Genomic DNA, 22,500 nt, shown 5'->3' with positions numbered 1-22,500 from the left:
TGAACTAAAGACGCTATCACGGACGGTACACCTCACTGGAGTCCCAGTGTGTCTAGTGGTGCATACCTGCCAAGGAGACGCTAAAGAACCATTGTTTGTTTATTATTTCTACACAATTGGTCAAATACAAAGTTCGCTGCTCTGCCCTAAAAAATTGTCTAGCCAAATATTTAATTAACTGGATATGTCACCTTTCAGAATCTGTATAGCTAGCAAATCTAGCCTCACAGCATTACATATCTGGTGAAAGAACTGAGCTCTGTTTTTTGGGTAACACATATAGATAGTTTAAAATACAGATTAAAACCGACTTTCGATATGTGCACCTATCTCTAAAATATTGTGTTTGTATATATACACAAAACAAGTACTTGAGTAGGCTACTCCCTGAGTTGTGGACTGTGTATTCGATAATAATTTTTGGGTCGATTTTTCCTCCCTAGTATGAACGCAAACACACTAGAATAACACACCAACCCTCACACATACACTCACTTCTAATAATATACCTAAATGAGGCACTAAGGGGCGCAGCGTGGACAGTTGCACTATAAATGTGTGTTAATTATCAAGCTCTGTGGGAAAATCGACAGTGTTCTGTGTTCAAGGAAAAAGCTTTTGTATCTGTATATTTTAGCTTTAATGGGACAACATGATTATGGCATTTTGCTAAGTAGAGTCCCACGGTTTCTCTTTGCGTCATTGGCGATCAATAGCTCCTTTTGTTTTGGAGGCTGTTATTGTCAATGTAATTATTTATCACACCACCGGATAAACCACTGTCCTCGAATATTTGTTTGCTAGAACTACAATGACCACAATCCATGTCGTACCATTATTCAAGTAATCATTTTCATCTGTCATCACAGCCACTATTCCCTTGACAATCCCACATTCATAAAATCGTCATTATCTCTCTAAATCAATGTCATCATCATCCATTTGTTAACCGTTACTGCTTACAAACTGAAATCAGAGTCGGCAGCCATTTTGTTGGATTAAGCCACGGGCTAGGTCTCTTCCTTTCACTCCGCGCTCGGCGGAACTTAAGAATCAAACCTGCAACGTCCCAGTCATCAGGCAAACCCTTCTTGCCACCCAACACCAGCAATTAACAATCTCCCCCACCGTCATCGAGAGCGCCTTCAGTCTCCCTCCTTCTCTTCATTAAGAACACCCTCATTAATATCACACGTCCTCATTAGCATCAACCGGACGACGGATATTAAACCCGATAACATCACGGTCGTCAGCTGTGTAATCCGCCACGCCATCGCTATCGCGGCCCCGCTCCGCTATCAGAATCTCTGGACTGTAAATCTGCAAACCCAATGAAGGCTGCTTCTTCCTCTCCTCCTAAAGAGATGATGTTCATCATCTGTTATTTTTATGTGGAAATGCATCGGGACCAAGAAGAAATCATCCGCGGGAATGTCAGCTCGCCAGGCCGCGGTCCTATCTTGTTAGGCGGGGAGAGAAACAAGAAGACAGCCAGCTCTAATTTCAGTGCCTGACCTTTTCGCAGGGTTAATTATTTATTTCACCGCTCAACAGTGGAATAAACTTTTAGCAATTTATTGCAAGTCAATTAAGATGCAGGATGGACGAAATAGCTATCCTGGGGGAAATTATCAAGCATTTTATTTTTAGAGTGGGTTCTTCAGTGTGGTTTTGGCTGTACTTGATCCAACAATAGTTTTTAAACGTTCCTTCTCTCTCGAAGAAGAAGAATGATCATCTTTCTTCTGCTACACAGATGGGGTTTGATATAGTTGAGGTCGGAGGTTTTATCGATTTTTTATGGCATCCGTGTAATAAGCTAAATTACCACTCTACTAGGCAGACAGCCGCACTAATGAAGAGCAGGGGGGGAGACGAGTGATAGGTAGAGAGAGAGAGAAAGAGAGAGAGAGAGAGAGAGAGATGGATTAAGACTGATGGAGAGAGAGAAAAAGAGAGGATATAGATCAAGAGATTGAGCGATTCCTGGTAGAGAGAGAGAGAGAGAGCCAAGAAACATAATACCAGTCCCAAAAAACAACGATGCAGGGAGACGCAAAGTTAAATATTGGACTTTAATAACGTTGTAAGGTATTGTTTCTTCGGGGGGCACTCTGAGCTGAAAATAGTCTCATTACAGTAGACACCACACACACATACCAGCTCTCTCCTTTCTTGTCCGAAGCCCACCAACATTCTCTAACTTTCTCGCCTTGTTTTCCTTTCGTCTGCTGTCCTCCCTGCTAGCCTGCTACATTTCTCTCGTCCCAATTATAAATACAAATGTAAAGGTAGGAGCGAACATATGGCTCGCAGAAGGAGAACATTTTAATGAGTGGGATAAGTGCAGCCGGGCATGCAGTTGCATTGCGTGCGTGCATGCACATACACTTACTTCATCTCCAAGCGAAGAATGAGGCGGAATCGTCCGCACAGGCGATCCATTATGCATCGTAACTGTTTTGTACATGCTTGCCTACTCAGAGAACACTGCGGTGTATCACTGGCCAGAAATCTCCACTATTTGAGCAATATTATAGCCTGCACTTATTAATATCACACATACAGTTAAGCAGCAGGCATCAGTATGCTAAATTACTTTGATACACTAGCTGAAGCGAGGTTACGCTTAGGTTATTTTGTGAAGTTTCCTTTTATTCAATACAAACTCTTACAAAACTCTTACATTGCACTAGTGACTCAGTATTTCTTCCCTTATCAGCATTTTCTAACATCTATATTTCCTGGACTGTTGATATACCGCATACTGAAATACTGTTAATCGTCAAGGCTTAGGCTATGGTTCACTGTTCCTGATGATCCTGCTGTTCTTCATGGCAAGCACGTTCATATGTTTCTTAACCACTGCAAACGGTCTGAGGTGTGACACTGTGCTTTATTATGCTCCCTATGAGGTTCTGAGAAGTCAGCTCTTGAGCAGACTCCTTGAGTTCACTGGATGTACCCCCGATAAATCCAAGCACTTCAAGCGGTGTTTGGACTTGTCCTGCAACATGCAACCAATTACAAGCAGGGATACAATGGCCCCGGCTGGCGATGCCCACTGAGTGCACAAAAAATAAAACCGACCTCAAGAGTAGAAGATATATCCGAGCGAGCAGGGAAACACTTTTAGCGCACGGGACCAAAGATAGCATTTGGGGGCTTCCGTTGTGTGCTGCTTCACTGTGTGCGATATATTATTGCTATATTATGGCTTTCGCGAGCGGACAGATACTGCGCGTGAGTGAGGTAAAAGGGCTCCCAATAATAATTTGTGCACGAATGTGTTAGTTGTGCGCTCACAAAGTCGTTGTGCACTCACAGAGTCATTGCTGCTCGCGATGTTTGGCAGTGAAATGCTACCATAACTGTCTAGATATGTGTATAGATAGCATTATTGAGGTGGTGATTACGACTTTTTTATGTGCGCTGGTTTGTGTGTGTGTTTTTTTGTGTGTTTGCTCATAGATTTACTCCTGTGGAGCTGTGTGTGTGTGTGTGTGTGTGTGTGTGTGTGTGTGTGTGTGTGTGTGTGTGTGTGTATGTGTGTGTTTGCTCATAGATTTACTCCTGTGTAGCTGTGTGAATGTGGGTGTGTGTATGTGGGTGTGTTTGCTTGTAGATTTACTCCTGTGGAGCTGTGTGTGTATGTGTGTGTTTGTGTGTGTGTGTGTGTGTATGTGTGTATGTGTGTGTGTTGTTGTTGTTAGATGTGTGTGTGTGTGTGTGTGTTTGTGTGTGTGTGTGTGTTGTTGTTGGATGTGTGTGTGTGTGTGTGTGTGTGTGTGTGTGTGTGTGTGTGTGTGTGTGAGAGAGAGTGCATACTGTATGTGTGCAGGTATAACCCTGCAGTATGTGTGTATGTGTGTGTGTGTGTGCTTGTGTGTCTGTAGCTGTCTATATCCCTCTAAATTCCCCCTTAATACTCTTGACTCTTCCCAGCGTTATTATGCCCTGTGCTTTAAATGACAAAATTGTCAGTGCGGCACTACATACTTTCTGCTTCTCTTGCTATTTTAGCTGCAGCTCACCTCCAGCAATGCATTTTTAATTTCCAGCCTCAATACCCGTCACCTGTTACTCTCCCCCTAGTAATCCCTCCTGATCCTCATTCCACCTCCTGCAGAAATTCTTCCCTCATGTCTCCCTTACATAAGACCAAATGCTGTGGACACCTCGGCTAAATATCGTAAGCAACTCCCCCCCTCCTAAAAAAATGTATCAAACTAAATACATAACAATACATTATAGTCCCTCGTTTATTTTTTTTCTCCGGAGGTGCTGATCCCCAGAGGAACCTTAAGGCATGGATGTTCCACACACCACGCCATAACTGTCACCCAAGCTGTAATGACACGCCTGCCTCTGCCCTGGTCGCTCTCTCTCTCTCTCTCTCCCTGTCAGCTCCCGACAGAGTTGATCGGATGTTTGAGGACTCCCTGCTAGCCAGCACAGATATGGCGGGGGCCTCGCGCCCTATATTCACCACCAGTCCTATTTAGGTTACATCCACTGTTAAACACCTAAAACTCCTTCACTCTGTTCAGTCTCAGAAGAGACATGTGTGGAAAGCAGTGTGTAGCGGTGTGTCTCTGTGAATGTGTTTTTAAAGATAAAGGCAGCGAAAGACAGATAGAGAGGAAATATATGATTATTAATTGCATTGAAGTTATTTCTTATCAAAGTATGTTGAGATTTCCGGGTGTGTCATTCTTATCTGTGTGTTTGTGTGTGTGTGTGTGTATGTTTATGTGTGGCGTGTGTTTGTGTGTGCGTGTGTGTTTAGGTATCAGTGTCAGTGTTGTGCATCTAAGGACGTGTGTTTTTTCCTATGCATACGTGAAGTATGTATGTGTGTGTGTGTGTGTGATTGAGCATGCGCTTATGTGTTTGCACACACGTGTGTGTTTGTACGTCTGCCTGTCTGGCCTCTTCTATCTGGTCTTATGCATACATATTTTGTAGCGCTTTTATCAGCAAGGACTCTTTGCCAGCCGCCTCCGCCCTCATACCACATCACCATCTGTCAGCGAAGGCTTCAGCGTGTCTCTTAACTAAGAGGACACAGCCTCCCACTGGGCCTCCATTACCGTCCTCTGCTCCTTTTCCACTGGCTTCACATCGCCTCTTTGTCGTACCATTAAACACATTCATTACCATATCGGGTCAGGTTAAGACCAGCTGAGTTGCTGTTGTTCATTTTAAATGGTCAGTTAAGGCAAATGTATTATTTTCATTCTCCGTCCACATTAACCTTCCCGCTATGATCCTGTCGATGATCTGTAATTATCTGCGGTGTCGATAAAGATAAAAAAAACAGCCGTGAGAGAACAGAGTGTTGCTCCCGAAAAAACCCTGCTTCCAATAACGTTGCAAATCAAAATGAAAACTAATACCCAAAGCGAGCGGAGAGGCAGGGATGTTTCTGGATCGGCTCAAAGCGACGTGACCCAATAATGAAACCGATGAGTGAAAATAGCACTTTTAACACTCCTGACTAATAGCCTCACTCCGCGCATTAACGCACTCTCCCCCCTAAAACACACTCGCCTGTACGCCACTCAGTCAACCAGGGCGCTCGGGGTAAGAACAGAAAGACACGCTATAATCCTTTTTCGGTCACCCTCATCCTTTTGTTTTCCCGACAAAACTGCACCTCCAAGTCATCTGACAAACACACATTTGAATGCCGCTGTTTATTGTTTTCAAATGCAGGGAAAGTTCCTGTGAGCCCGGCATCTCTGTCTCCCGGCGGTCGTTTGTTATTGTGATATCCAGCAGGTTGTGTTTTGACACGTTCGAATACAATACCATATGCTGTCCCGGGGGTAATCCTGTTTGAGCGGAAACCAAGCGCGGCATACATCCCCCCCCTCTCCCCCCCCCCCTCACCGCCCTCCCTGTATACAAATCAATTGGTAACAAGTCGGTGGGCCCAGTCACTCACTAGTCACTTAATCCATGTAACATTCAGTAAGTATTATAAGGATATTTCCCTAATAGCAGCCTTTTGTTTACGCTCGTTCTTATGTGCAGTACCTGCTATACGATTTGACCCAAATGATTCATCCCTTTTTAGTTTTTGTTTTTTTTCTAAACATGGCTTTCAATCTTTTTGTTTTTTTATTGTTGTGAAGAACAGTTTGTGCTTGGAGCGCTTTACTTCTAAATTTTTTGGGGGAGTAAATTTAGAACATAGCATACTGTTATCCAAAACAGCTCAGAGACGTGAGAACCACCTCGGGGAACCAGTTTGACAACATTATGCCATGTTTTTCTGGCATAACAAAATGTGACATGAACAATGATAGTGCATAAACTATTAAGAGCTAATTACGATCTGTGCATGTTTACAGATAATCAAATGTTCTACTTTATTGCTATGTGATGAAGGGATTTGATAAGAAACGCTGGCAATTTAGCCATCATTAGAAGATCAGTAACCGGTAAGTTGTCTTTGGAGGAGGAAAAACGAACTACAAAGGAAATTTACAGAGCCGCCATGCATTGCTCAAATCATACTTCCACCAGATTGATTGAAATGCTAATGGAAAACACAGCCTCATCAACAAACACAAATAGCCATGCACACACACACACACACACACACACACACACACACACACACACACACACACACACACACACACACACACACACACACACACACACACACACACACACACACACACATTCAATCACATGCAAATGTACTCACACAAATACACTCCCACGTGCGCAAGAAACGATTTCTGGTGAACAGATGGCATTACTTAAATCCTCAGTATCGGAATAGACTATACATAGAAAATACTTTTCTGTTCCCCTAATATTCGCAAATAATAACACACCATCTCCCAAAGATGAAAACTAAAAGTCGTAAAACCACACCTCCTCTCTCATTTGGCATGTCGACAGCTATGTTTAGTCTAGGGCATCTAAGAAATAATCGTGCCTGTATATACACACATCAACTCCTTAGTATGTCCCCCACCTCCCATTCATTCTAATTTGGCAAAGCATCACAATAAAAGCGCGAAGCAGGTGCCTATGATGGCTACGCTTGATGAGGAACGCCTAGTCGGCCGTCTCCCAGGTGGACGGTGCTCACGGACGCTGAATTATTCCTCGCCTTCTGACAGCGTTCCGTCTTGCAGATCTATCCCGTCCGTCCTAGGGAATCCTCTGGTGCTCCATCTCTTCCTGGCGGAGGACTTCAAGGCTAATGTTGCATTAACTGTCAATAAAAAAACTGACTCTTTTGTTGCTCAGGGACTCCGTTTTGGGGAGTTCTGTCCCCTCCCATTTGCTTGGAAGTGCGGGGCCAACCATATGTCTTGCTGAACATGTAAAACAGCTTTGACATGTCGGGTTTTCCTGTTAATAGCGCCGCTCTGGCTTCGGTGGAGTGTGACACACGTGCATGCACACACATGAACGTGGAGTCTACACCCCTCACACACACACACAGAAACATAGAAACACAGACACACACGCCAGAAATGCAGTCATTAACATGTGTGGAACAGCTAGCCGAATAACAACTTTTTTCCTCTAATGTATACTCTACCTCGACTACAATTTAACACAAATGCACTTGCACAGATGAATACTCATGGGATTTATATGTGTTTGATTTTTTTCGTGTGTTTTTTTTTATCCTAAGAAGCTCAAAGCAGAATAGGGAATTAAGTGAGAGAAAAACAGAGAGAGAGAGAGAAAGTCACCGAGCGAGAACGAGAGGAGAAAACAAAGTGATAGACAAAACAAGAGAGAGGATAAGGCAAAGAGAGAGAGAGAGAGAGAGAGAGAGAGAGAGGGAGAGAGAGAGAGAGAGAGAGAGAGAGAGAGAAAGAGAGAAGGATAAAAGATAGATGATATATCGAGTGAGAGCTTTAACTGGACCCTAAGGTTAGCAATGTGAGGGAATTACAGCCCGGCTAGCTCATTCCGTTACGCTACAGTACTCATAATAAACATCACATGGCTAGCTTGCGCTGAAGGGGACGAATTAAGCCAGAGCTGTTAGCCTCTTAAAGAGGGCTCCCTGCATCACCCGGCCAAGAGCCTATTTATGGAGAGTCAGGGTTAGCATGAAGGCAGGTAGCCTGGAAGAGCTAGTGGGCTAGGGCCCACCTGGGATTTATGTCCCTCAATCAGCATGCTAACACTACCGTGTCAACCAGCAGGGCACTTTTACCTGCAATATTTATGATGTGTTCAGGTTTCAACAGATCTGGGAAAGTCTCTCAGATCCGCCTCCTTCTCCCCCTAGCCTGGCAAAGCCAGATGAATTGCAAACTGCAATTAGTCCGGAACCTGTCCGTTCATTTTTGATTTCAAAGGGGCGGCACCAACAGGTGCAGACCAAAATGCCTCTGGACGCAATTAGACAGGCCTACAACCAATCATAGCAGCCAAACGGATGACGCAGCACTGAGCAATGGATAAGCGGCAGAGTTCTCTTTCTTCTCGGGTGGCAGTAGCTCAGGATGTAGAGCAGGTTGGCTTTTAACAGCACGGTTTCTAGTTCAATCCCTGGCTCCTCCTAGTGTCGAGTGTCGAGGTGTCCATGAGCAAGGCACCTAACCCTAACTGCTCCCGACGAGCTGGCTGTTGCCTTGCATGGTTGTCTCCGCCGTCGGTTTGTGAATGTGTGCGTGAATGTCACGCAATATTGTAAAGCGCTTTGGATGAAAGCGATTTATAAAATGCAGTCCATTTCTCCCCAAAAGCTTCAAGTAAAGTAATTTGTTCATCTTTTAGTGAAAACATAGAGTACATTTGGTTCGATAGTGTCTCGAAAGCGGAATCAACAAACCGTTCTGCATCAGCCGATGTTGAAAAGGCCCCTATGGCGCTCCTCTGCTCCGTCATCATATTTATCCCGCCTCATATTAGATAAACGGTTGTGATTGGTCGTTCTCATATCCCGTACTGGGCAGAAATCTTTTTGTATGGGAGGGAATCCAGACCTTTTCTGCAGAGCAAATGAAACATGAGCTAGCGAGATTTGCCTGGATCCCAGGCTAGTCTCCCCCCCTTCTCCTTCTCTTTTACAAAGGGGATGAAGGGTACTAGGGGGTAATGGACCCAACACCCTCCAGCCCAGAGACTCCCGGACGCGGGTACTTGTTACCCTAGGGGGTACCCCACATGGGAAGATTCCAGGTCACGGATGCTTTTACATGTAAAGATTTATCTTTTATTTTTCCTTCCCAACAAAACAAATGACGAAGTCAAATATGATTTGAATTTGCTACACATAATATATTCTATATGTTCAGGGTTTCCCAGAGCTTTCTATGGGCGCAGCGCCTCTGCTAAATGACTGACCGCTGCTACAAACAAATAAGCTTTCCACAACGCATTGAATGATGCGTTCAATTTGACATAACATCTATGCATCTTTTTGCCTAATATACTATAGTATGGGCTGATAAAATAAACCTGTGGCAGTTCATATAAAAGGGCTTGTACAACATATCTTCTCATCGCAATTAATGCCTCCATATACTGAAGCTTAGCAACATAGGGTTAGGGTTAGTTATTAGTAGTGAATGTGCTTTGGGTCATTGTTTAGGGTTCGGAAATCATTTGTCGTTATGAGGAGACCTTGTTGTGTTTAAAACTGTTACAGTGTTTCCCATGTGAGACATGGCAAAGCAAAGTTTTGATTAGCCAAGGGTACGGTATGTTTACGTTTATTTAGTATTTTACATAACTACAACTCTGTCAAGGCATCACAAAATGGCAGAGTTGCATTCAGACGTAGAAGCCCTATATATAACTGTTACATCTATGAAATCAGTCTCCGTGGAGACGGAGAACTCCGTTCTGTCTGATTACGGCCAGTACTCACATCCGAACATGAAAACCCTTACCCATGAAAAAACGAGACTGTAGAGGCGTTTGACTGATTTCATATGTTGAATACACGTAAATGAGCGGTTTGAGCTTCTTTGACGAATGTGCCACCATTCCATTCAGCCCAACAGAGAATATGCACTAGTCCAACCGAGTTGGTTACCGAAGAGAGAATGCTTCGCTCCAGCGTGTGTGCGTGTGTGCCTCATACCTGATGTTGTTATTCTTTTTTATTTTCTTTGTCCATTTAAATGTGATGCAGGCATGATCTATCGCCTGCATATATGATCCAAGAGCTATTATCTCAGTGTTATTTGATAAAAATGGAAACGTCAAGCCGAGGCACGCCTGTGCTGTCATCAGCCATCCCTGATGGAGATCTTTGTTGCTTTCCTCTGCCTTGCTTGTGAAGCCATATTAAAAGGCACAAACAGGTTTGACAATTAAAAGATTAAAATTTGTATTTATCGTTTTTAATTAATGCAACTTTTCGTTCATTTATTCACTTCATCCGTCAGGTATTAGTGTTTGAAATATACGAATATCTGTTTCTACTTTAATGTGATGTATTAGACCCCTCCCGCCTCATCTCTTACTGATCAGGGTATCTCTTCTTTGATTGGTTCGGGAAATCCATCTAGCTTGTCATTTGAATGTGATCCTTCTCAATGGCAGGGAAATCTAAGGTGGGGGGAGTAATTTTTGGGGTGTTTATTTTGAAAACATTGCTTCTGCTTTTTTACCAGCCCTCACATTTTGCCTACAGCAGCCTTTGTTACTGTTTGATGTGGTTATAAAAATGCACATGATTATTATTACTTTTAACCCCATTACTGAGAGAAGGTTACAGCCCTGCATTAGGGCTCTCGGAAGCATATCCCCCTACACTAAACCTTGTGTTGTGGTAAACTTGCATTTGAATGTTAAATAAATAAAATTATACAATAAAGTCAAAACTGCATCTCAGCTTCCTCAACACATTGGTGACTACAATATTAATAATATGAGCTCCAAGAAAAATATTTTGGGTTTGGTGTTCATGAAGGCAAACCAGAGCTGTACTGATGGGGCTGTGGGGGAACATAATAGCAAAAAGCTTGTGAAAACACTGCTCTCGACCGCCACGAGCACACGCAGAGGAGAACAAGAGATGGACACAAGCAGGGGTAGCCTTTACTGTACCTCTTCAGACTCCACACCCTGCGGCTCCTAGATAATGCCCAGGCCATCCGCCGACAGATCAGATCGTGGGAGCCAGCCACTCCTAGGCTGGCAAAGAGAGGAAGGATGGGACAGAGTGAGAGTTTATGAGGCCCAGCCAGTCCCCAGTCCCCAGTTGTGTGGTGGGCAGTATTCCCCGAGCAGCTAAGTAATGACATGGTGGTAGGGGAGGAAAACCCCCAGGAGGTAGGGCAGTTAGTGGTCAGATGAGAGTGGCTACCCTGGGACAGAGTGGGGAATGAGGCTCGAGCTGTTAGAGACAGAGGAAACATTAGCAACGCTATTTGTCATTCTAGCCCCCCTTCTCCCTTATAACCCACATTGCTTTCTGTACTTTCTGTTCCTATCTTCCTCAGAACCTCATCCTGTTCCCCTCATCTTCCACCCATTCCTCATCATCCTTATCCTCGTCTTAGTCATCCTTTCTCCTCTCCCGCCTTCTCTTCCTCCATCGCCTACTTATACTTATCCTCTTCTTCTTCTTCTTCTTCTTGTTTCCCACCCTATGCAGACTTACCCAGCAGCCCCGGCGGTCAGTTCACCTTCCGCCCGCTGCCACCGCCGCCTCCGCCGCCGCACGCCTGCACCTGCGCGCGCCCGGCGCCCTACGCCCAGGTCAGCCTGCAGAGGAAGACCATGCCCACGCGCTGCCCGAGCAGCCACCAGGGCAGCCAGCCGGGCCCTGAGAGCGGCACCAACGCGGACCCAGCACAGCTCCACAACAGCTGGGTGCTCAACAGCAACATCCCCCTGGAGACCAGGTGAGAGGGGTGGCGGTGGCGGTGGCGGTGGGGGGAAACACGATCATCCTTCAAAAGGCTAAATCCGGCGCTGGTGCAACAAATAGGTTGTGGTTGTGTCGCAGGAATGTTTCTTTTTTTGCAGGATGCATCCTTGATTTTGTCAAGAGGAGGTTTTTCGTGGACTTTTCCAGATGAGAATATGGGATGTGTCTTGTAAATCAGGCTGTACGGGATTTGTTGTACGTAATAGGGAAGTCTATTTTAAAAGAAGCTGTGAAAGGAGTAGATGTAGACATTGTGATATAAGCAGTTAATGTTTGATTGGACGACTTGTTAGCATGGGAATGTGTTGCAGGAGGAAGGAAAGAGGAATAAAACTGAAGGCTATCTTTAGAGGATTCAGATGTGAGTCTTAATGGCTCCACTAGTTAGAGGCTTCTTTTTATCTAATCTTTTATGACATTTCATCTGGTCTTTTGCACTTTAAACACAAGTCTAAAGAAAAAAAAAAGAGTAAAAATAATGATATTAACCCAATCTTGTTGCCTAATCATGTATGGATGAAAAGAATGATGTCCAAATTCCCCTTTTCAGGTACCACATTTTGAAATTGCTGCGATAAAAAAGTTTGCAGAGCAAGAAAGTTGATGGCACAGATGTTTTGTGCCGCCAGGATACAGTTGGCACCTTACCGTAATAACATTTGATTGGAAGATTAATTTAATGTTTTTCCTTCCTTTTTCTTTTCTTCAGAGGGTTAGCAGGCTGTCCTTACCAGAACTTGCCTGCTGCCGTTAATGAGAATTTGTAAGGGTCGTAGAAGCAGCGTTTAAAATGAGCAAGGGGTGAGATGGGCGGCCTGCCAAGCCAGTAGAAAAGGTTTTTAATAAGATATGAATCAGGCCATAATTAGATCTTCACTCATTTAAGGGAGAGGAAGAATAGAATTACAGTCAATGACAGTTTAAATTAATCATCCGCGAGATGCAAAAATCAACGCTAAAGACTAGTCAGAAGTCTTTGTATGTATGTGACTATGTTTCAAGAGTACTTTTGCCGTAATATGATTTGCTAGTATTGTTTTTTATCTTAGGGAAGATCAGATAGATATTGATTTATCTATCTATCTATCTATCTATCTATCTATCTATCTATCTATCTATCTATCTATCTATCTATCTATCTATCTATGTCTATTTCTATCGTTCTCTCTCTCTCTCTCTCTCTCTCTCTCTCTCTCTCTCTCTCTCTCTCTCTCTCTCTCTCTCTCCCTATGGAGAGAGAGAGAGAGAGAGACGCAAGGCCTCCATGCAATGGCGGCCTTGCGTGCCGGTGCATATGCATTTGACTTTGCCTCCCCCTCTCTGGGTTGTAGCGCGTCAAGTCTGCATCATGTTTCATTGTCGCTCATTTGATATATCCATACTGAAGCGTATTGATGTTATGTCAGTGGAGATTACGATTGTTTGAAGTGTCCATAGATTTCCCCTTCGCCCGCGTATCGGCTGTGTTTCTGGAGAGGTCAGTGGCTTGTAAGTGGTGGGCTGCAGATATAGATGTTCAATATATTTGACCGGGGTCTCTCACTGGGTGAGCTAAAGTGGATAACAAATGTTGGGGAGAGTCGTGAATGGAGTTCAGCTCCTCACACTTATCTGTTCCAGAAGGTTGATGAGGCAACCGTGATGCACGCTTCGCCAGGAAGGCCAGCAGTGCACTGAAATGTATGATACACAGATGTACACGTACACGTACACATAACACACACACACACACACACACACACACACACACACACACACACACACACATACACACAGATATACATACACACACATATATACATATATGTACACACAAACACATGAACACACAGACACGCACACACAAACACACACAGTCACTCACTCTCACACACACACACACACACACACACACACACACACACACACACACACACACAAACACACACACACACAAACACACGCACACACACACACAGATATACATACACACACACACACACACACACACACAAACACATATTATATACTAAACGTAGAGGTAGATACAAACACACACACACACACACACACAAACGCACATATACTAAACGTAGAGGTAGATACAAACACCAACCCACACGCACACACACAAAAACACAACAGACATGAGCATCCACATGTGCATATACTAAGCAGACACAAACATTCAAGAAGTTATATCACATAGTTCTAGAGACACTCGCATACAGATGAACAAACAATTCACAGACACACACACACACACCACACACACTTAATCACACACATATATGAATACACACAAAACACAATCATAGAATGAGATAATTAGAGAGATAATAGAACACATAAACACAAACACACTCACACAAACACACACAGTCACTCACACACACACACACACGCACGCACGCACGCACGCACGCACGCACGCACACACACACACACACACACACACACACTACAGACAGTCCTTGGGCCACAGACTCTAACCTCCTGCAGTGAAGCAACTCTCATTTTCTTCCTGTCTCGGGGGAAATCTGCCTTCTGATATGAATTTAGAGCTTTCTGGGCGTTGCCCCGGGATATTGTCGGGGAAGATCAAAGGGAAGGAGACAGCAGGAACAGAGCAGCCTTTTTAGTAGATGTTACATCCAGGAAACAGAGGACCAGTGGATCAATAGAGCTTCCCCAATTAAGTGCTGATCTGTTATTCTGATTCACTTTCAGCACAACGCCCCAAAACTCACGGCCGCGTTTTGCATTTGCTTCAAAAATGCAAAGAAATGCTGACATTTTTCTGTTCTTACGGTATATTGTGTATCTGTGTGTTTGTGCGTGTGCCTGTGTGTGTGTGAATGTGTGTGCGAGCGTGTGTGCGTGTGTGCTCTTTATGCTCTAAGGTCTTTATTTTCTGCTTACATGTTGTCGTTTGTGTATAGTTGTGTATTTCGCTGTATTGTGTCTTGGTGTATTTTGTCTTGCTGTTGAGCCACCCTGAATACCTGCACAGCATTTGATGTGCTTTTGTGTGTGTGTGTGTGTTTGTGTGTGTTTGTGTGTTTGTGTTTGTGTGTGTGTGTGTGTGTGTGTGTGTTTGTGTTTGTGTGTTTGTGCGTGTATTTGTGTCTCCTTTGGCGGTCAACCACAGTTCATGCACAGCGGTCCTGTGTGTGTTCTGCATTTCTCTCTGGCTGCTTTACGTTGACTTGTCATTGACCCTTTAGGTGTGTGTGTCCCGTCCCCCCCTCCCTTGTTCTCTAGTGGCTCCCCTGTCTGCCTCACAGCCACCAGCACATCTGCCTCTGGTTGGGTCGAAGTTCAGCAGGAGAGATAGACAGTGAGGGATCGTTGTCTTCCAGCTTTTCATTTTCAGATGTACCCCTGGGCCTCAGGAATAGAATGTGAGGGAGAGCTAGAGGGAGGTAGAGAGAGGTAGAGAAAGGTAGAGATTAGTAGAGAGAGGTAGAAAGAGGTAGAGAGAGGTAGAGAGAGGTAGAGAAAGGTAGAAATTAGTAGAGAGAGAGGTAGAGAAAGGTAGAGAGAGGTAGAGATTGGTAGAGAGAGAGGTAGAGAGAGGTAGAGAGAGGTAGAGAAAGGTAGAGAGAGGTAGAGAGAGGTAGAGAAAGGTAGAGATTAGTAGAGAGAGAGGTAGAGAGAGGTAAAGAGAGGTAGAGAAATGTAGAGAGCAGTAGAGAGAGAGGTAGAGAGCTGTAGAGAAAGGTAGAAAGCAGTAGAGAGAGAGGTAGAGAGGTACAGAAAGAGACACAGGTAGAGAACCCGAGAGAGAGGCAGAAAGGCGACACAGGGAGAGGAAATACGTGTGTGTGTATGAGAGAGAGAGAGTTTGTGTGGGTCCGTGTGTATAACAGTGAGAAAGACAGAAAGAGAGAGGGAGCGAGAGAAAGAGAGAGACAGATAGAAGACAGTGACTGAGAGAATGAGATCAGATGGAAATAGCACAAATGCAGAAAAAACAAGAAAAATAATATTATGAAATATTAAAGACTGCGGCGAGCCAGTGACAATGAACGCCTTAGAACTAACGTTGTAAAGGAGGTGTAGACGGCGTCTGGGACAGGACCACTATGCGCTGCCCGGAGGGAAAGAGTATCCAGGCATGTTTTCTACCGTTGTCAGTCTCTTGTCGGCCCCGGTAAACTCAGTATCCTTGTTAGGGCCCCTGGGGGCCCCGCGGGGAGAACCGATGACCTTGCACGTCCTCGGCGTCCGTGCTGGTAGGAACCTCACCTGCTCATCAAACAAACAACCCCCCCCCCCCCCCCCCCCCGCCCCCAATGCACCACCCACACCAACCTGCTTTTAAGGGGCCTTGAGCTCCACCTGTGTACAGTATCAACACCAGCAGACAGACAGACAGATGGGACACAGACACGGTAACCGGGGGCGATTGAGCCTGTCACTGTCACTTTCAGCGCAGCCCAGTCTTCAGGAAGTCCTTTGGTGTTGAAAAAGTGCAGGGAATAAACACAGCTTCAGTAAGCCAAGGTCGACCCCTCAGAACACAATGGTTTTTACATCTCTACTTGACATTTGATCTGATGCGTGTTGTGTGTGTGTGTGTGTGTGTGTGTGTGTGTGTGTGTGTGTGTGTGTGTGTGTGTGTGTGTGTGTGTGTGTGTGTTGGTTGAATGTGTGTGTCTATCGTTTTTGTTCATGTGGGTCTGTGTCCGTTTCTGAGATAATGTGTCACATTCCATAAAGACGCCTGATCTGTGTATTACACATATTTTCTGGTCGCCGTGCTCCTTGTTTCTCCACGAGAACAAACAAAATGGTTCTGTACTTGTTCGCTAACTGCTGTTCCAACTTTTTTGTGTTGTTAATCTCCTCATCACATTGGACACATCTGCAGCGATATGGGGTTTCTGTTGTGTTCAAAGGACTGCCTGGCCCAGTGAGTCAGTCCTTTGTGTTTACTGCATGATATGGGTTAGATTACGCTCATAATGACGTGCTGGCGAGCCAAGCAGAGCTCTCCTTCCCCTGTGACGCCCGAGCAGGCTTCAGCCCGTCTGCGGTGGCAGCGGGCTGTTTGTTTTGCGTAAATGCATTAATGCAGGATGCGGTTGTGTTGTTTACATGTCTGTTTTGCTGACCTGCCAGCACTCAACGTGCAACATAATTAGATCTGGGGCGCTGAAAACACGCTTGGTGCTGTCATAACGTTCAGCGCCCTTTTACTTCCAGGACGTAACACCTTTTGATACCTGCGCTCCTTTTTATGAGGGGCCCTGTTTTTTTTCTCACTTGCTTTTCTGCTTCTTTGGAAGACAAAAAAATAAAACAATGTTTTGTGCAGTGAGCTTCTCAGCACCACCGACTGAAAGATTTATTTCTGAATGTACCCAAAATAAGTGCTGTCTTCCAAAGTACCCGTAGTCGGGGCCCGGGCTCCGCTGCAGTTGAGTGTAGGCAGCTCTGACAGGTTAGGGTTAGGGTAGAATAGACCTGTATCTAATGGTTCGGCGGTGGAGAGCTGTCTGCCGCTGTGATGTATGGAGTCCTGAGGCGCGCTGCCGTCTGACAGCTGCAGCACTTGAAAAATAGCAGCAGAGGGCCTTTTTGCTTGGAAAAAAAGGCTGCCTCCCCTGTAGGGGCCCTTTTAAATTAATTTCAGTCAGACGCTGTCAAAGCCGGAACATGGATTTGCATAAGCAGGATCAATAGCGTATTGGTTACCTGAGATAGTGGATGGAGGGAGAGGTGGGGGAGAGTCGGGGGGTACCACTCTGTGAAGTATGTGCTGTGCTAGGCTAATTGTCAACACAGGTGTTTCGGAGCGGCCAGCCTGCTGAATAAATTACAGACCAGAGGGATAGATAGATTCATGTATAGATGGATGAATATAAATACAGTGTATATATATATATATATATTAATAGATCAATAAAGAGATAGATAATATATATTGATAGATAGTTACATAGATGCGTAGATACAAAGGTGGATGGATAGGATGAATCGAATTGATCGATGGACAGACAGACAGACAGACAGACAGACAGACAGACCCTTAACCTTTGACCCCCAAACTCAAACAAACTCACGTGCTCACCACCTTCTCCTCCCCGACAGGCACTTCCTGTTCAAGCAGGGCTCCGGTTCGTCGGCCCTGCTCTCGGGGGCGGGGCAGGGCTACCCACTGACCTCCGGCACCGTGTACTCGCCCCCGCCGAGGCCCCTGCCCCGCGGCAGCGTCACCCGGCCGCTCTTCACCTTCAACAAGCCCCACCGCTGCTGCAACTGGAAGTGCACCGCGCTGTCGGCCTCCCTGCTCACCCTCACCCTGGCCCTGCTGCTCACCTACGTCATCGGTGAGTACCCCCCTCCCAAAACAGTCCAACTACCATCCAGCCTCCAAGCCCCCCTCCCAACTAGTGAGCGACCGATATTTCGGCAGGCCGATATATCGGGCCGATATTAGCGTTTTTTTCATGTACGGCTGCTGTATTCGCCGATAGTTTTTACTTGTAACATTTGTTATCATTCCCCCCCCCCCCCCCCCCTCCGAACACACACGTGGAAATCAAGTTGATCTGTATGGATGTATTATTTATCAGGGTGCGTTGTTTGTTTCGTGGATTGCTGGAGGGCGACTGGAGGGCTCTCTAAAGGGTCGTGGACGCAGAGCGTGGCAGTGTCAATTAATGAAGGATTGATTAGAGTCTCGGAGGAGATGGAGATGTTGTTTGCATCTGGTCCATACAAGGCTTGGATCAGTTGTTATTTAATTATACATTCCAATACAGATTTTCTGTAGAATAAACTTTAGAAAAATCATAGAATAACCAGGAATAACTTGTTTGATTGCTAGTTCTAAGGCAAGGTTGGAAAAGTCTTTGTATTATTGTTTAACACATACATAGACACACAGCCCCACACACACACACACACACACACACACACACACACACACACACACACACACACAGACAGGGATGATTCATCATCACCCTGAATTCTTATTTCCTGTCTTTTTACAACCATTTCCCCTGTCATGTTATGGCTCTTATTCTTACATATTTTATCTTCTATTGTGCTCTTCCTGTTGTCATGTAAATTATCCTTTTCCATCCAAGTATTTCACACTGTTCCTTCTTCGGCTTCTTTGTCCTTTGGTTTCTTATTCAGTTTTTTGTCTTCTTGTCATCTTTTATTTCTATTTTTTCTCATTAAAAACACACGGCTGCATTGTTAAACATGTTAACCTAACAGAGCTACTTCTTAATCTGTTTGAGAAAAAAATACTTACGCGTGCAGTCCGTGAAAAACTATTACAGTATAAGTGCCTATCTTACAGGACCATTTATGTATTCTATTCAGGGGTTCAGGTTGTATATTGAATATCTTTTTGGAAATGGGCCTCTTTGTAACCTTATAAAATTTCGACTTTATATTACCCACACACCTTTCTGAGCACTCCAATTTCACAGGAAATTGTGTTATATTTTCCCATTCCCCTTATGGAATTACCACATCTCTTTGAGAGTTAGAAAGTGGATTCTGGGGGTAATTCAGCTGGATTTGGCTTCGTTGGATGAGTTTGTGCAGGGTCAAGAAGCAAAGGAGTGTATTCATCGATTCCTTCTGATTACATAAACCTTCCTGTTTCCTCCTCGACCTTCGTCTGCATCTTCACACCTGGCTACCTCCCTCCCTCCCTCTGTGCCACACCCCACCTTCCCCTCTGCCAATCTGGTGCACCCCACCCCCCAACTACCAACCCTCAGCCCCCCAACCCTTCACCGCAACCCTCCTGTGGTGGTGTTCAAGGTCACACCGAGGCACTCAGGGGTTCACATTAATCACGCATACACAACAAACACAAACACACACACACCCGCACAGCAAACACTCACACACACACACACACACACACATGGGCACACACAGTCTCACTTCAAACACATACACAGACACACACATAGACACACATGCGCCCACATCAAACATACACGCACACAAACACATAGGCTCACAATCTCACACACAAGCACAGATCAAACACACACACACACACACAGATCAAACATGATCATTCCACACCTGACCACACACACACACACAGACACACAAACACACACACACACACAAAAACGAACACACACACAAACACACACACGCACACACACTCACTCACCTAAATCCATGCAGATTAATTCCCAGGCTGAACTATGCTATTCCATTAATGTTCCAGCCCTGGTAATTAGTGTGTTAGTAAAGACCGTGAATGATGACTTGGAGACGACATCACCTCTTAATTGGTGTCATGCTCTGCTCCTACTTTGGCAATGATTGATCTCCATATTGATGTCACCGTGGCAACCATGCAGAGAGGTATGGTTTGTATGCATAGGAGATAGGGCCTCACGTAAATCAGAAGACATTCAAAGAGGATGACAGAGATGGTTATGGACATAATGTGTGTCGTCGGGTAAGGGGAGCTTTACATCTTTGGGGTGAGCCACGATCAACGTGTTCTGTGGTTTAATCTTTCGCTCGCTTCAATTAATCATGTGGTCTGAACACGGACAAAAGCCCGAGCCACATGCTACATCTTGTAACCTCATCTCTCTGTGATCATCAAGCTCATGAAGTGTGTGTTCCTTTCACCTCAAGCTTTCATCGCCCATTAATTACGTTCACTCGCAGAAGTCTCAGAAGCTATAGCCACAGTGTGCGTTCGGCAAAGTATTGTCCTTATAGCGTTTAGCTTCCGTCAGTAAGAGTCTGTCTTTGCCCTATGATTATCACTTATACTAATTATATATTGTGAGTCATTTTCAAGATGTCTCCCATGAATGGACCAATGAAATACTTCCCCTGTCACGCTGTGTCATGGCATATATACCGACTCCCCAACACTTAATATTCCTCCCAATCTATATCAAACAACATACGGCTGTTGAATTAGCCTGGATAACCTCGTTACTCACGCAACTTGTTGGTTCATTTGAAGGAAGATAACGTGGCCAATAACGAAGCAATGATATTAGTTCACAGATTAAGCTTTCCAATTAACTCAACAATGGGACGGCGGCTGATTGGATAGATAATGCACACGCTAAGTGTTAGCATCCCCGACTCCCTGTTGTGCCGATCTAAAAGACACAGTGCCCTTTTCCCTTTCTACAGCCACTCCTCCTCCTACCCCCCCTCCAGCTCCATCACCTCCTTGTGCTGTGGCAGAGTGGGTTGTGGATGGTCTTGTTCATTTGTTTATAACCCCCCCATACGTAGCCCTCCTCCCTCCTGCTGTTGGAGCTCGCTTGTTATTAGGCACCACACAGCCGTCAGCCATCAGATATGAGAAGCAGCCATTATGATAACAGACAGGACGTTTAAGGAGAGATAGAGGACAGATAAGGATTGTATCAGTAATCTTGATGATATTGTTGCTGACACTGCCAAAATAAATTATTCTTTTTTTTTTCCTTTTCTTTTTTTTTCTTCTATTATTACAAGCTTCCTAGGAGTCCAGGGTCTGTGTTGGCGTTAAATTACTAATGATGCACCGTTCACCAGATTATCATAATTGAAGAATTTTCTTTCATTTTGGCGAGTCTGACTGTGTTAAATGGCAAGCTATTGTCAGTTGTTGAATCGAAGGCGACAAGAGAAAATCGTTTATGAATGCGGATCGTCTCTATGGCAACAGTAACAGGATTGTGACGCAGACTCACACCCAAGTGAGCAATGCCCTGCAATCAAGTTATCACGCTCAAATCATACTTCAGCGTCATGTTCGCACACAGCCTTTATATTATGACATCTCCAGATTATGCATTTCTACCCTGCGGAAGAATATATTTAGTAAATATAGATTTATTTTCCATTCTATAATATCATAGCTCAACGGTGTCGTTTATCTTGCAACGGCCAAGGGAAATGAGTCGAAGTTCAGGACAATGAAAGTTAGAATTGAACAACGACAGAATTGTTTCTCTCGTTTTACTTGAATGGCTCTTAAATAGCTCTTACATCGAGTACTTCTCTCGACACCAGTGTTGGAGCTTGGTGGTAGGACTTTGATTTAGATACATAGCAAATCAATCTCAGAGGTAGCCCTTAAGCTCAATGTGATTTGATTTAGCCTTGGTTGTTTCTCTTGTGTAACAGAAACCAATCAACCGTTTTTACATGTTTTACATTATTTCAAACCTACTGTGCAGTAGCTATGATGTATTATCAACCCTTTGTTTGTGTTGTTTCATTAATATAGATATTGTAATTTCTTCTCTCAGCTTGTCACAAATCTGTGTTCCAGAGATTGTTATAATAACACAATCACTATTTGAGGCATTTTATTTACATTTAATCTTGCAAATCAAATTAAGAATTAAAGAAACTTGTAGGAAAGTCATAGTTTGTGGGACTTCATAGCCAAATCCCCAGACCTTTAAGCACATTGACCATCACATAGGATTGTGGGCACTCCTCATAAATGTGGAGTCAGGGGGGTTAAGGGAAATAGAAATAATCCATCATGGTTACCAACGAGACACAGCAGTAGTTGTCTGTTTGGTCTGGTTGTTGGCAAACTGAATAGGAGCTCAAAACGTAAGCTATTCATAACAGAAGACTAATGGTTGTCGGTGGTGTATCATCCATTACTAAAT

At 44.5% G+C, this 22,500-nt stretch overlaps 1 protein-coding gene across 1 annotated transcript in view; it reads left to right on the top strand.

Annotated features, from left to right (window-relative positions):
* tenm1 (teneurin transmembrane protein 1) overlaps nucleotides 1–22,500 on the top strand; it is a gene marked incomplete at both ends in the record, with an annotated part of 166,392 nt that overhangs the window by 39,494 nt on the left and 104,398 nt on the right. The window contains 2 exon segments of the mRNA XM_079744544.1: nucleotides 11,603–11,852; nucleotides 17,957–18,195. Of these exon segments, the coding sequence (XP_079600670.1) occupies nucleotides 11,603–11,852; nucleotides 17,957–18,195 (489 nt within the window).

Source organism: Pollachius pollachius (genome assembly GCF_949987615.1).
Source record: "Pollachius pollachius genome assembly, chromosome: 10".
NCBI classification, from domain to species: Eukaryota; Metazoa; Chordata; class Actinopteri; order Gadiformes; family Gadidae; genus Pollachius; species Pollachius pollachius.
The sequence above is the reverse complement of the archived record's forward strand: the minus strand, read 5'-3'. Positions and strand labels throughout refer to the sequence as shown.